The 14,979-nt window shown below is 45.7% G+C and overlaps 1 protein-coding gene across 2 annotated transcripts; it reads right to left on the bottom strand.

Annotated features, from left to right (window-relative positions):
- On the bottom strand, positions 1-14,596 carry LOC311486465 (uncharacterized protein; the record flags this gene model as incomplete). 2 transcript variants are annotated; one of them, XM_084542328.1, is made up of 2 exons in its annotated part: positions 1-2,956; positions 3,139-14,596. In XM_084542328.1, the coding sequence occupies one exon, from the start codon at positions 14,594-14,596 to the stop codon at positions 13,865-13,867; it is 732 nt and encodes a 243-aa protein (XP_084398454.1). In that variant the 3' UTR covers positions 1-2,956; positions 3,139-13,864. The 2 variants fall into 2 exon arrangements, with proteins under 2 accessions (XP_084398454.1, XP_084398455.1); XM_084542329.1 differs by having other exon boundaries at positions 1-3,270; positions 5,240-14,596.
- Positions 14,597-14,979: the final 383 nt, after the last annotated feature.

Below are 14,979 nucleotides of genomic sequence, written 5' to 3'. Positions count from 1 at the left end.
TCGAAGTCAGCGTTTCTTTATTCAAGCAGTGCACTGAATCTCACACAACACAAGGTTATGGGAGAGGAGCTCTCAGAACAGAAGAATGAAACAGTATTTATACACAATGCTAGATTATCTTCAGTACACGTCATACTGCCTGTCATCAAACATGTTATCTATTCTACTGAAAGAGGGAGTATCTTCAGGTGGCACCAAGGTCTCAGGCCTCCTGCACTCTCCTTGAACTAACAAGTTTTCTACAAAGCAAGGCACATAATCGTACATGAATATAACCTGTTTGCTAAATCTAGTACCCAAACCCAATATTTTTCTATCATTTCCCCCCTGTTTATACTTTTTCACACAATTGTATAACATACTTAAAAAGAAAAATATTTCAATGTGGAATTACATGATTAAATGGATTGTATTAGTTATATAAAAAGAATACATACATAGGGAGAAAGTTACAACGTTTCCATCTGTTAATCAGTTAATACCACTTCTCTCGATTTACAGCATTAACATAATTTAGAATCCTTCTTTTGCAACTCACTTTAGGCAGATGTTCTTTTCATTTAACCTCAAAAGCTGTTCCTGATACCTGTTCTCCCGGAGCATAACATCTCCTACCATTCGTCTAATTATTGCTTTGATACATGGTATGAAGCAACACATGACAACAAGGAAGAAAACAAGAAATTGCATCACTGGAGTAAGAAGTTTAAAAAAAATACCATTGTAAACCACGAGTCATCAATCTTAAAATCTCTATTACTATCACTATCATCACGTAGTGAGGTTACTTTAGCAATCGCCTGTTGAATCACTCCTCCATCCTCATCATTGTCAGGTACATAAGTGCAGCAGGACACAAACCCCTGCCGTAGAGGCAGTAAGGTGGTCAAGCACAATGCGGTTCTGGAGTGTTATGGCTCGGAAGCCCTTCAGTTCCTGCCTCTGAGCCTCAAAAATAGATAATGTGGCATTCACAAACCCAGAGAATCGGTAGTTCATAGTCTCCATTCTAAGCATAAGCTTCCCCACACCTAGAGATGGAAACAAAGATAAAACCACCTTTTCTCCAACAGTCCACAGCTTATGGTCTTGAGGAACATCTGTTCCCCAAACTGAGTCATGTCTTTGAAAGGACCGTTTCTTCTGATGCCCTTCGTCTAAATGGGGCTCTGCTGAGATAATGTAAGAATGGTCAGAGGGCAAAACAGGGGCACAAAGACCCAGACAGCTTGGAGGAAGGTTAAGATAGATGTTATAACCACAGAACCACATCAAATCTGTCTGGGGGTAAGTGCCCATAACATCTGGAACAGTGTAGTATGAAGCACAGCTGCTGCCGTCAACGTTCTGTGTGTCATTCAGAGTGTCGTTATTTCGTATTCGTATAAGTATTGGGTACACGGAGTGAGAATGTTAGTATTTGTCCTAAATATTCAGGATTAGGGCCTAGAATAAAACCTTTGACTGTAACACGTAAATCCGATCACCGGTGTAAGTGAATAGGTCCAAATACAAGCTTTTTGTCTCTTTCTTCTGTTACTCTCAGTTTTGAAAATCCCAGGCCAGAGCTTTTCCTAGGTGCTGGTAAATTTGCTCTGGTTGACTTAAGGACGGTCTGATTTAACAATACAGCATCCACATGGGAGATCAGTATATCAGGAAACAAACTAGGTATGTCTGGAAATGGTCTTGGCACTATATAAGGATTGGTGGAGGCGACTGGCATATGAGTACACACATAGCAGTTGGTTCGATTATGGGATTCAGCAACATACTTAGCATACAGATACCACAAGTTAAGTGTATACACTGTTGGATTGGACACAGCAGAAGAGATTGCAGCCAACCAAGCGTCGTCAGTACGAGTGTCATAATCAGTTGATCTAGTTTTTCTATACAGGTCTAACTGTGGTAGTGTGACAGGTAGGAGCCACGAAACAGTCACAACAGACAGAATAGTCAAACAAGATGCAATGCATACTATGTTTATCCATTGTCTCTGAGACGCCATTTTTATTTATTTATTAATTTATAGTTTAAGAGTCCACGTAAGGGCTGTAGTGTTCCCTCAGACTTCCCTTACCACTATACCTCAGGGATCGTTGATTTCTTCACCGGGTTTGAGATGAACGTGCCTACAGCAACAGTCCCCCTTTGTAGCCCGTTCCCCACTGAGGTGTTGGTTGGAAAGCTGCAGGAACCACTTTAGCCGCTGGTAGGTGGCACTCTTTTGCAGTAACACAGTGTATGGGCCTTCCCATCTAGGCTCAGATCACTTCTCCTGAACACCTTGATGAGGACCAGGTCACCTGGATTAGTTCTCTCTGTTATTCCAGCCGATTGTGGATGGTAGCAACAGTGATATTTTACTTGTATTTCTAAGTTCTGTGTCATTTTTGCAATTACTTCATTCACAAAATGTGTCCCATTGCCTGGTTTAACTCTATAATTACCTTGTGGATTGTTTTTTGCACATATTAGACATTGTGCGCAAAATTTTTGAAAGTAAGTTGTTATTCCATAGGTTGTATAAGTTTGTTCTACTAGCCTTACCATCCCCCCTGTTGAGACATGGCTAGGCCCATGGCTCAGCATTGCAGCATATCGATATAAGGCTTTAGGGAGGATGGGTTTGCCTTCAGATCAGATGTAAATTCCTTCACTGTTCTGTGTTGCTCCTTTTGTTTTCCAATAGCATTTCTCTTGTGCTGTTGCAGAATGTTGTAAGTCAATTAGTAGGTCAGAGGTTATTTTTGTGATCTCAGTGTCCATCAAAAAAGTTTGTAATGGTTTTTGTGCCGCTCGTTTAGCTACGTCATCAGCTTTTCTGTTACCAACTGAGACATTGTCTGTGCCTTTGGTGTGTGCGGCACAAGAGTTCCAAGAGTTGTAACAATAAGTCTTTGTGTGTCACAGGCTTCCCAGTGGAAGTAACCATACCTCTGTTCTTCCACTGCTGTGCAAAAACAAACAAAGCAGGTAAGGCATAATGACTATCAGTATATATGTTCAATTTTTTATTTTTGCCTCAGTTTACATGCTTCAGTTAGTGCTATTAGTTCAGCAGCTTGTGCTGACGTGTGATGGTAGAGGTTCAGCTTTTAGTACTGATTTTAAAGTGACAACAGCATAACCTACTTTATTTGTACCGTCAGGATTTTTGCTTGCTGTCCATCCCTGAGTCAGTCAGTGGTTTGTTGCTAAGGTCTTTGCGGGGCAAAAGCTTTTCATCAGTTTCTGCAACACAGTCATGTGGTTCACTGTCTTCAGCTGTTGGTAGAAGTGTTGCTGGATTCAAAGTCGTGCATTTCTCAACGGTCAAGTTTGGTTGTGTTAATAAAGTAGCCATACATGACAGATGTTTCGCTGGTGACATGTGTGAGTGTTTGTGTTCCAGGGAGACAGCATGTGGAACTTTAAGTGATAATGGTCTATATCAGTGTTTTTCAACCTTTTTTTGAGCCAGGGTACATTTTATTTATATTTTTTTTCATTGAAAAAGTCACAAGGCACACCACCAACTGAAAATGTTAAAAAAATGAAACTCTGTAGCCTACATTAACAATATAAAGTCATTCTTGTCAAAGTGTCTTGAATAGGAATCAAATAAACACAAAGAAAAAAGTCTTATATATACACACAGACAGATATATATATACAGACATTTGACAATGGCATATTATTTGCAGATAATAATTAATTCGTTTTTCAAAAAATGCTTTTTAGATCAATTAGGTGACATTGCATAATTTCCCACGGCACAGCTGATGATCTCTCACGGCACACTAGTGTGCCACGGCACAGTGGTTGAAAAACACTGGTCTATATAACACTAAGGGTGCTGAAGTCTGTACTGCTAGAGCTCCTGCTACAACAGCCCGCAGACAAGCAGGCAGAGCTCTGCGCACAGCGTCTAGCCTGTTAGACATCATCTACATAAGTTAAAATTTGACTTTCTCTGTCAGTCGGCTCAAATATGTCAATGCACTTCTTTATTTCTTGAGAGAACATAGTTAGTGATTCAGAAAAAGCCTGGGCTAATCTGGTATATGTAAATCGCTTTCCCTTGTAAGTAAAAGCAAACCAGAATTGTGATTTTGGATCCACTGGTATTGAAAAGAATGCATTTGCCAGATTCATATATACAGTACCATGTATTTGTAGGATTTTACATGATTTAACAGAGTGTAAGGATCTGGTACATCTGGAGCTTGTGGAATCACAGAGATTTACATCCTGTAAATCATTTACCAATCTTCATCCACTAGATGTTTTTTTTTTTTTTTTTTTTTTTTACTGGTAAAATGGGAGTGTTACAGGGTGAGTCTGGACATTCAGTTAACAAACCTTTTTCAATTAGTGCCTTAATTACTTCAGATATTCCATTTTCTGCTTTGGGTTTTAGAGGATACTGTCTTGTATTTGCTTTTAGGTGTTATATTGACAGACTGAGCAGTTTTAAGCAGTCCAATATCAGTGGATCCTGTAGACCACAACTCATTAGGTATAAATTTCAGAGGTTTTTCAGCTCAAAGATTTCAAATGTGTCTGAGCCTGACCTGTAGTTTTCCAGCTCACGATCTTTTTGTACAGCTGTAATCTGGGATGGTAGAATGTTTTGTCACTTTCAGCACAATGTTTTTGGAAGGAAGACTCTGTTACTTTTTCTCCATCATATACCATCATTCCTATGTCGTGCCACTGTAGCTCTTTAGTTTTTGCAAGAACATGCCTGTGAATCTTTTATCACCTTTGACTGCAGCTCCCACATTACCATGTTTGTCCCAATACAAAGCTGTTACTGTAAGTGGGTATTTAGGATCTTTGAAGATTTCTTCATATTGTTTGTCTGATCCTGGAGTCGTTAGGGAATGAGAGGTAATGTGCTGTAACTGGATCATATAGTTTTGTCTGTTTCGTTAAGAATTCAGTGAATCTATTCCCAGTTGATGACAGCATTATCATCTTATTGTTTCACATTTTGCAAGCAGTGTGGAGCTTCAACTTCTCGTAGCACAGTTTTGCACGCTCCTGAATCACAAAGGAACACTGTCTCCTGACCACAAACATTTAGAGTGATAAAAGGTTTTTCTCCTTCTGCATGTAGCAACAAATCAACACTATCCAAGTTTAACACTTCTCCGTGTATGTGTGGGTCATATTTGGTATTTGTCAAGGTCATGTTCTGGTCTTCTGTCTGTGTTTATAATATCAATGTGCGCATGCGTGCGTGCATGACCTGATTTTGGGGTGGTCAGTCATGCTGATGCTCCGCCATTGTTGCCTCGACGGTGAAAGCTTCCACGTCCGCCTCGTCTGCCGCCTCCCCGACCTCCTCATCCCCGCCAGCCACCGCGCCCACGCCAGCCTCCCTGTGTTTTAGCTCTGCAGTCACGAGCTATATGTTCCGGTTCTCCACAGCGGTAGCAGCAGAAATCTCCTCTTTCACTGTAAAAAGTCTCAGCAGAGAAAAAGGAACAAATATCACTTTTTTTTTTTTTAATCCTGCTTTTTTCTTTTTGTTTGCTACCACTTTCTCTGCATGTTTAGCATGTGGGATGATGTTCACAAGTGTAGCATTTAGTGTTGCAGTTTTGTCAAGTCCTGTCAAATCTAGATATACATTTTGTGTCTGTGGAGCATAACTTCCCTGATTGCTGGTGGCTGCTCCTCCTTGGGAGTAGGGTGGTGGCGCTGGTGGCTGTGAGGGAGCGGGGCCGGGGATTGGAGCGGCTGCCTCCTGTACAGGATTTTGAAACACAAAAGCACTCTGCACCGTTTTAGTACCATCGGAATCTTGTTCTTTCAGTTTTCCCATACTTAACGCTTGCTTCTCTCTCTCCTCTTTTTTCTGTCTCTGTTTTGTAGCTCTGCCCTCAGCTTGGCTGAGCCACATTTTTGCATACATCAGTCCCTCTTTTTCTTTCCTCTTCTCATCTTCCTTACACACCTTCACAATACTCCCAACTAATTTTTTGCACTCGTCAACTTGCAACACTCCCTGAAAACCATATTTCTTTCTCCATCTTTCAAGATGTTGAACACTTGGGGGGTTTAACATGAACATGAATTTTGAATCACCGGTCAGACCTCTGGTTTTGTTTTTACTCTGATTGGCCCCCATGGTTTTTATTAATGGATTTGTTCCTCTCCTTTTTATCCATTTTTATTTACTTATTTTATGTCGTCTCGGTTATAGCCAACCAGTTTGTATGGAGTTCACCCGAGCAACTGGTCCAATTTTGGTGAGCACCACCAAAGAGTTTGTTTTCACCTTTAGGTTGCCCCTCTCTGTGTCCTTCACCAAAAGACACTATAACCAAGCCAACTAACTTCTCCTTTTTTTTTTTTTTTTTTAAATTATTATATTTTTTTATTCTTTTTTTTTTTATATTTTTCTTTCAGGTATTTTTACTAAGTCAAGCTTAGAATCCTACGACCATTTTCAGCAGGGAATACCCGAAAACCTTTTTGAATATTTTTACTAAGTTGAACTTAGACTCCTACGACCATTTTCTGACTAAGTTAAACTTAGAATCCTACGACCATTTTCAGCAGGGAATATCCAAAAACCTCTCTTTTAGATATTTTTACTAAGTTAAACTTGGAATCCTGCGACCATTTTCAGCAGGGAATATCCAAAAACCTGTTTAGATATTTTTACCAAGTTAAACTTAGAAGACCTTTCATGAAGAAGATCAAGAGGAGAACGTGTACCCGGCCCGGAGGGTTACCGGGGCCCCACCCTGGAGCCAGGCCTGGGGCTGGGGCTCGTGGGCGAGCGCCTGGTGGCCGGGCTTTCGCCCATGGGGTCCGGCCGGGCCCAGCCCGAACGGGAGACATGGGCTCACCTCCCTGTAGGCCCACCACCCGCAGGAGGAATATGAAGGGTCCGGTGCAACGTGGATCGGGCAGCAGACCAAGGCGGGGGCCTTGGCGGTCTGATCCTCGGTTATGGAAGCTGGCTTTCGGAACATGGAACGTCACCTCTCTGGCGGGGAAGGAATCGGAGCTTGTGGAAGAGGTTGAGCGCTATCGACTAGATATAGTCGGCCTCACCTCGACACATAGCGTCGGCTCTGGAACCCAAGTCCTCGAGAGGGGTTGGACTCTCTTCTTTGCTGGAGTTGCTCCGGGTGAGAGGCGGAAGGCCGGGGTGGGCTTTTTGCTTGCCCCTGGACTATCGGCCTGTACGTTGGGGTTCTCCTGGGTGGACGAAAGGGTTGCTTCCCTGCGCCTTCGGGTCGGGGAACGGGTCCTGACTGTTGTCTGCACATATGCGCCAAATAGCAGTTCAGAGTACCCGCCCTTTTTGGAGTCCCTAGGACGGACGCTGGATGGCGCCCCAACTGGGGACTCCATTGTCGTGCTGGGAAGACTTCAACGCTCATGTGGGCAACGACAGCGTGACCTGGAGGGGCATGATTGGGAGGAACGGCCTGCCTGATCTGAACCCGAGTGGTGTTCAGTTATTGGACTTCTGTGCGAGTCGCAGTTTGTCCATAACTAACACCATGTTCGAACATAAGGTTGTTCATCGGTGCTCTTGGCACCATGACGGCCTAGGTCGTAGGTCGATGATTGACTTTGTAGTCGTATCATCTGACCTGCGACCGTATGTTCTGGACACTCGGGAGGAGCAGAGCTGTCAACTGATCACCACCTGGTGGTGAGTTGGATCAGATGGCAGGGGAAGACGCCATGCAGACCTGGTAGGCCCAAACGAGTAGTGAGGGTCTGCTGGGAACGCCTGGTGGAGGAACCTGTCAACATGGTCTTCAACTCCCACCTCCGGCAGAGCTTCAACCGCATCCCGGGGGTGGTGAGGGACATTGAGTCCGAATGGGCCATGTTCCGCTCCGCCATTGTGGAGGCGGCTGTTGCAAGTTGCGGCCGCAAGGTCGCTGGTGCTGGTCGCGGCGGTAACCCCCGAACCTGCTGGTGGACACCAGAGGTGAGGGGAGCCGTCAGGCTGAAGAAGGAGGCCTACAGGGCATGGCTGGTCTGTGGGTCTCCTGAAGCAGCTGACCGGTACCGGATGGCCAGGCGGTCTGCGGCGAGGGCAGTCGCTGAGGCAAAAACTCGGGCGTGGGAGGAGTTCGGTGAGGCTATGGAAGAAGACTATCGATCGGCTCCGAAGAGATTCTGGCAAACCGTCCGGCGCCTCAGGGGTGGTAGGCGGCAACACGCTCACACTGTTCTCAGTGGGGGTGGTGAGCTGCTGACATCAACTGAGGATATCATCGGGCGGTGGAAGGAATACTTTGAGGAGCTCCTCAATCCCACCAACACGTATTCCATAGAGGAAACAGAGCCGGAGGGCCTGGGGTTGGACCATCCAATCTCTGGGGCAGAAGTCGCCGAGGTAGTGAAACAACTCCGCGGCGGTGGAGCTCCGGGAGCGGATGAGATCCGCCCTGGGTATCTCAAGGCTCTGGATGTTGTAGGGCTGTCTTGGTTGACACGCCTCTGTAACATTGCGTGGACATCGGGGGCAGTACCTCTGGAGTGGCAGACCGGGGTGGTGGTCCCCATTTTTAAAAAGAGGGACCAGAGGGTGTGTTCCAACTATAGGGGGATCACACTCCTCAGCCTCCCCGGCAAGGTCTATGCCAGGGTGCTGGAAAAGAGGGTCCGGTCGATTGTTGAACCTCAGATCGAGGAGGGACAATGGGGTTTTCGTCCCGGACGTGGAACCATGGACCAGCTCTTTACCCTCACTAGGGTGCTGGAGGGGAAATGGGAGTTTGCCCAACCAGTCCACAAGTGTTTTGTGGATCTGGAGAGTGTTTACGACTGTGTCCCCAGGAGCATCCTGGGGGGTGCTCCGGGAGTATGGGGTGGATGGCTCCTTACTAAGGGCCATTCAGTCCCTGTACCAAAGGAGTGCGAGTTTGGTCCGTGTAGCCGGTAGTAAGTCGGACCTGTTCCCAGTGAGGGTTGGACTCCCCCAGGGCTGCCCTTTGTCACCGGTTCTGTTCATAATTTTTATGGACAGAATTTCTAGGTGCAGCCGGGTGGGGGAGGGTGTCGTGTTCGGTGATCGGAGGATCTCGTCCCTGCTTTTCGCGGATGTGGTGGTCCTCTTAGCTTCATCGAACAACGACCTCCAGCTCCTGCTGGGGCGGTTCGCAGCCGAATGTGAAGTGGCTGGGATGAAGATCAGCACCTCCAAGTCTGAGGCCATGGTCCTCAGTCGGAAAAGGGTGGATTGCCCACTCAAGTGGAGGAGTTCAAGAATCTCGGGGTCTTGTTCACGAGTGAGGGTAAAAGGGAGCGAGAGATCGACAGGCGGATCGGAGCGGCATCTGCAGTGATGTGGATGCTTAACCGGTCGGTCGTGATGAAGAGAGAGCTAAGCCGAAAGGCGAAGCTCTCAATTTACCGGTCGATCTACGTTCCAATCCTCACCTATGGTCATGAACTTTGGGTAATGACCAAAAGAACAAGATCGCGAATACAAGCGGCCGAAATGAGTTTCCTTCGTAGGGTGGCCGGGCTCAGCCTTAGAGATAGGGTTAGGAGCTCAGACATACGGGAGGAGCTCAGAGTAGAGCTGCTGCTCCTCCACATCGAGAGGGGTCAGTTGAGGTGGCTAGGGCATCTGGTAAGGATGCCTCCCGGACGCCTCCCGGGAGAGGTGTTTCGGGCATGTCCCACCGGTAGGAGACCTCGAGGCCGACCCAGGACACGATGGAGGGATGATATCTCTCGTCTGGCCTGGGAACGCCTGGGGGTTCCTCCGGAGGAGCTGGCTGGGGAGAGGGCTGTCTGGGCTTCCCTGCTGAAGCTGTTGCCCCCGCGACCCGGACCCGGATAAGGGGAAGACGATGAGTACGAGTACGAGTAAACTTAGAATCCTACGACCATATTCAGCAGGGAATATCTAAAAACCAATGCCTACGTCCATTTTCAATAGGTCTTACACAACTCAGTACTCTTTATAGGCCTTCACGCGCTCATATAGGTTCTTTTTTTTTTTTAATTAACCACTTTTTTTATTTATTTATTTTTATTTATTTATTTTTTTAACCTATTTTATCATTGACTAAAGAAACGGACTTCTCACCTTTGTTCGATCCCGTTGACCAACCCGTCCCTCCTCCTTCCGTGGAATGCCTTATTCTGAATTCACAGATAAGGATTTTAGTTATGCCGTGCACGGTTTTTACATTCCCAGGTTTGGAAAAGGAAAAGGATGGCACCAGGGATCCGGCTCGAAGGACCAAATTATGTGGGGTGAAAAAAGGAATCACCACTCTTGAAATGAGGATCTCGAAGTCAGCATTTCTTTATTCAAGCAGTGCACTGAATCTCACACAACACAAGGTTATGGGAGAGGAGTTCCCAGAACAGAAGAATGAAACAGTATTTATACACAATGCTAGATTATCTTCAGTACACATCATACTGCCTGTCATCAAACATGTTATCTATTCTACTGAAAGAGGGAGTATCTTCAGGTGGCACCAAGGTCTCAGGCCTCCTGCACTCTCCTTGAACTAACAAGTTTTCTACAAAGCAAGGCACATAATCGTACATGAATATAACCTGTTTGCTAAATCTAGTACCTAAACCCAATATTTTTCTATCATAACGCGTTACCACAGAAGACGTCTGCACAAGCTGCTGAATTGTTCGCGCTCACGAGAGCTTGCGTACTTGCAGCCGGGAAAGTGGCCACGGTTTACACAGATTCTAGATATGCTTTTGGTGTCGCTCATGATTTTGGCCAAATTTGGAAAATGCGCGGGTTTGTAACGTCTTCTGGTAAACCATTGCAACATCACACGTTGATAAATAACCTTTTGGAATGCGATTTTGCTTCCCTCTAAACTTGCGATTGTAAAATGCGCTGCACACACTAACAGTGATGATCCTGTCTCACGAGGAAATGCGAGGGCTGATGCATCAGCTAAACAAGCCGCACTTTCCTCTTCCTCTTTGGCTCACCAATGTGTTTCCACCCAACCTTGTGACCCCATCACACTACATTTCGTTAATGACGTTGTGGCCCTGCAAGGCCAGACCGATGAAAGAGAACGTAGTCTTTGGTTAGCTAAAGGTTGTTCTATTGATAAGGAGTCTAGCTTGTGGCTCCACCCTGATGGTCGACCGGTTTGCCCTCGTGCTCTCTTACATGTGCTGGCGCGTGTTGCACACGGCCCAGCGCATGTAGGGAGAGGGGTGATGAATGATGTCATTCGCTCACAGTGGTTCGTTCCAGGTATCACGCAGGTATCTCAAACACTTGTAGATGGTTGTATGATATGCCAACAGAACAGAAAAATGAACAGCGCTGTGGGACATGACCGTTTAGAACCTCCATCAGGCCCTTTTGTAAATATGCAAATAGACTTTGTAAATATGCCAAACTGTCAGGGTTACAAACATTTGCTTGTGATCACTGACCGTTTTTCTAAATGGGTAGAATGCTATCCAACGCGAAAAGAAGATGCGAGAACTGTTGTGAAATGTTTGCTGAAAGAACTGATTCCAAGATTCGGAGTGCCACGTGCAATTGACAGTGACAGAGGTCCAGCATTTGTCTCAAAAATCACACAGGCTCTCTCAAAAGCTCTTGGGTTCACTTGGCAATTACATGTTCCGTATCATCCACAAAGTTCAGGTCAGGTAGAAAGAATGAACTCGACCATTAAAGACAGACTGAAAAAAACATTGATGGCGACGGGTTTGAAATGGCCTGACGCACTGCCATTGGTGTTGTACTCCATCAGGAGTGCACCAAATGCAACAACAGGACTAAGTCCACATGAAGTATTGATGGGCAGACCCATGTCCACAGGTGTAAGTCCTCCCTTAACACCAAACAAAACCACTCTGATTTGGACAGATGAGTACATGTTTGACTATGTGAAGAAACTAACTGAAATCTTACGAAAATATCACTTACAGCTCTGAAAGTCGAAGGCAAACCAGAATGGGTGCATGCGACAAGGTGCAGATTCGCCCCGAAGGCCTGGTTCGTGATCGGAGGAGCTCTTTTCTTTGTTTTCCTCTGGGGATCCCTTTTGCTTTGGTTACAGATGGAGAACCATCAGAGTAAGGTGAAAGGTCATCCAAACTCCAACGATGTTGATTTCGAGCTGCCTAAGAGGGGAAGCTCTCAGCAGAGAGATCCTGCGGACATTGCAGTGATCTCATGTGGTGAGAATGAACTGATAAACCCTCCAGCACTTCACATTAACATGAGTGTGAAGAAATATGATGCATTTGACACAAATGACCATGCTGAGACGTCCATGGATCACACAGAAAGAAAGACTGTTGCTCATCCTTGATCCAGACGATCTCCAGCTTCTGTTGTTTTTCAATGCCCAATTGATAGATGTGTTTTTGGTGATTGCTACATTGCTAAACTTGCAGTCCATGTCACAGGGAAAACCTTTTGGTACTTGCAGGATAAGAAACGATAGAAAATTGAAAGAGATGGATTCCATACCACCATGCATCGTATGTGCTAGTAACCTCTCCATGGTAGTGGCCCTCTACTGTGCGCTCAGCACATGGGTTGAAGATCATTTCTCCTGTCAACTGTTACTACTATTACATTATTATGATTGCTTTGTCTTGTTAACTGTAATTCTTCTTTGAAGGTTTCATATTTACCTTCATATGTTTAGTCTGATACTGATTGCCTATAATTGTCACATTGAATTGTTATGCAATCTTCATGTATTACTGTTATTGATTCATGTGCTGTACCAAGTGATTACTACACACCCTTATGACATCATCTGGATGAGACTAGACTTTGGGTTTTCCTCCATGACATTGAGGTTTTTCCCGTAGGTCTGACTCCATGGTTAGAATAGTTAGCGCAGGGGTCTTTTTACCTCCTCTCATCAAGAAGGGGGGGGGTTGGCTTACTGTAAGTAGGTTCATGTGGCTGTGATTTCCAACGTGAGCCCTTCTAACACTTAGGTGTTTCAGGGGTTCTTTATCCCATTGAGGGTTTGCCTCCAGCGGTCCTTGTTGACGGGAAGGTGGGATTCATGGGTCACATGTTAGATAAGCTGACATGCTATATAAGAGGGGTGTGAATATTACATCATGATATTATTTGACTCGTGATTCTGTGTTTGTGTTTTTATTTTACAACACCATCTTTATCAATGTTGATGCATTTATTTGTTTAATTGTTTAGTACGTTTTACATTTGATCTCATTGGGTTCTTGTATTGCGTGATAGTCTTTGATTCTGACGGCTTGACATTAACTCACCCTTAAGGTGCTCAATTATAGTGTATTGATCTTATGATCAATAAGAGGGGATTGTTAGAGAATAATTTCTCTTGCCTATGGATAGTTTGTGTAGTTAATGTTTGATTACTGCTGGGGTCAGTTATCTGCCCTATTTTCTCTGAGGAACATGCCAAGGCCATGGTCCCTCTTTGGCGTCTTCAATCTCACTCTCTGGCTGTCTTTAGACACAGCTGTAGAGTTAGGTGATAACGCCCTCCGTCACTGGAGGACACTTTGTATTTCCTAGCTGGTGTGAATGCTTATCTTCATGTTTATATACTGTAGCCAATTGGATGTTAACACATCTCCCCTTTGCTGCCTCGGCCAACCTTTCTAGTATAAGAATCTGAGCTTTACTGTTTGAACCTTAGAATTGAGGTGGACTCATGCACATGAATCTTCTGTTCTCCTCGATCGAGCCTAAATAAACTCCTTCGGCATAAGACATACAGGACTTTGGTACTTCTTCTTCTTCATCGGCATCACCACAAATTCCTCCCTAACACTTATCACAACTGATCAGAAGATTATCTGCTCACAGGGCCTTGCAATTGATTTTGGAAGAGAGATTACTCTTGATGATGTAGAGGAAGAGGTTTCAGAATGTGAGGATCACATTTCTGAAAAGTAAGAGTCTCACAGCATCGGCTAGTTCCAGAATGAAGACAAGCCCCAGGACCAGCCCGTCAGCCGCAAGCTCCAGGACCAGCCCGTCAGTAGCCAGCTTCAGGACCAGCCGGTCAGCCGCAAGCTCCGGGACCAGCCCATCAGCAGCCAGCCCTAGGACCAGCCTGTCAGCAGCCAGCTCCAGGACCAGCCCGTCAGCAGCCAGCTTCAGGACCAGCCCATCAGCCGCAAGCTCCAGGACCAGCCCGTCAGTAGCCAGCTTCAGGACCAACCCATCAGCTGCAAGCTCCAGGACCAGCCCATCAGCAGCCAGCCCTAGGACCAGCCGGTCAACCACAAGCTCCAGGACCAGCCCATCAGCAGCCAGCCCTAGGACCAGCCTGTCAGCAGCCAGCTTCAGGACCAGCCGGTCAGCAGGCAGCTCCAGGACCAGCCCATCAGCAGGCAGCTCCAGGACCGGCCAGTCAGCAGCCAGCTCCAGAACCAGCCAGTCAGCAGCCAGCTCCAGGACCAGCCCGTCAGCAGCTAGCTTTAGAACCAGCCCGTCAGAAGCCAGCTGGCAGTGACTTATGTGTCTTATCAAGTCTTCGTTGGAGCTTTTCATCCCAGATTCCTTCCAAAAAAGGATTATGGATTCCATTGATTCCACTGACGCCATGTTTTTGTAGAGAGGTGGAATGAGATAGACCAAACCCATGTACATGTCTACTTTGGGGGTTTTATCCTCGCTGGAGTTTTTAGATTCAAAGGAGAATCTACACAATCCCTGTGGGTTGCAAAAACGGGCAGAGAACCTTTCCGGTCAAAAAAGTCTCCGGAAAACCTCATCAAGGTGCCCCATCTACCCGAGCTACAGAACCACCATCTGCAGAGCCTGAAGTTTGTAATGCTGTTGCAGAATAAGTCTGACACTCGTGCCTTGCGAGAGAGAGAGAGAGGTGTTAAGTAAAATTCTTGATCTTGTCATTATCCTAGGTTGTGGCCAGCAACAACAAAAAGAAGCGCTGCAAAGAGTGTGAACCCAAGATGGACAGAAAAACACAATGCACATGCATCAAGCGCAAGAAGTGCATTTGCAACACACAC

The sequence above is a fragment of the Chelon labrosus genome (genome assembly GCF_963514085.1).
Source record: "Chelon labrosus genome assembly, chromosome: 4".
Classification (NCBI taxonomy): Eukaryota; Metazoa; Chordata; class Actinopteri; order Mugiliformes; family Mugilidae; genus Chelon; species Chelon labrosus.
This window is presented reverse-complemented; position numbering and strand designations above follow the sequence as displayed.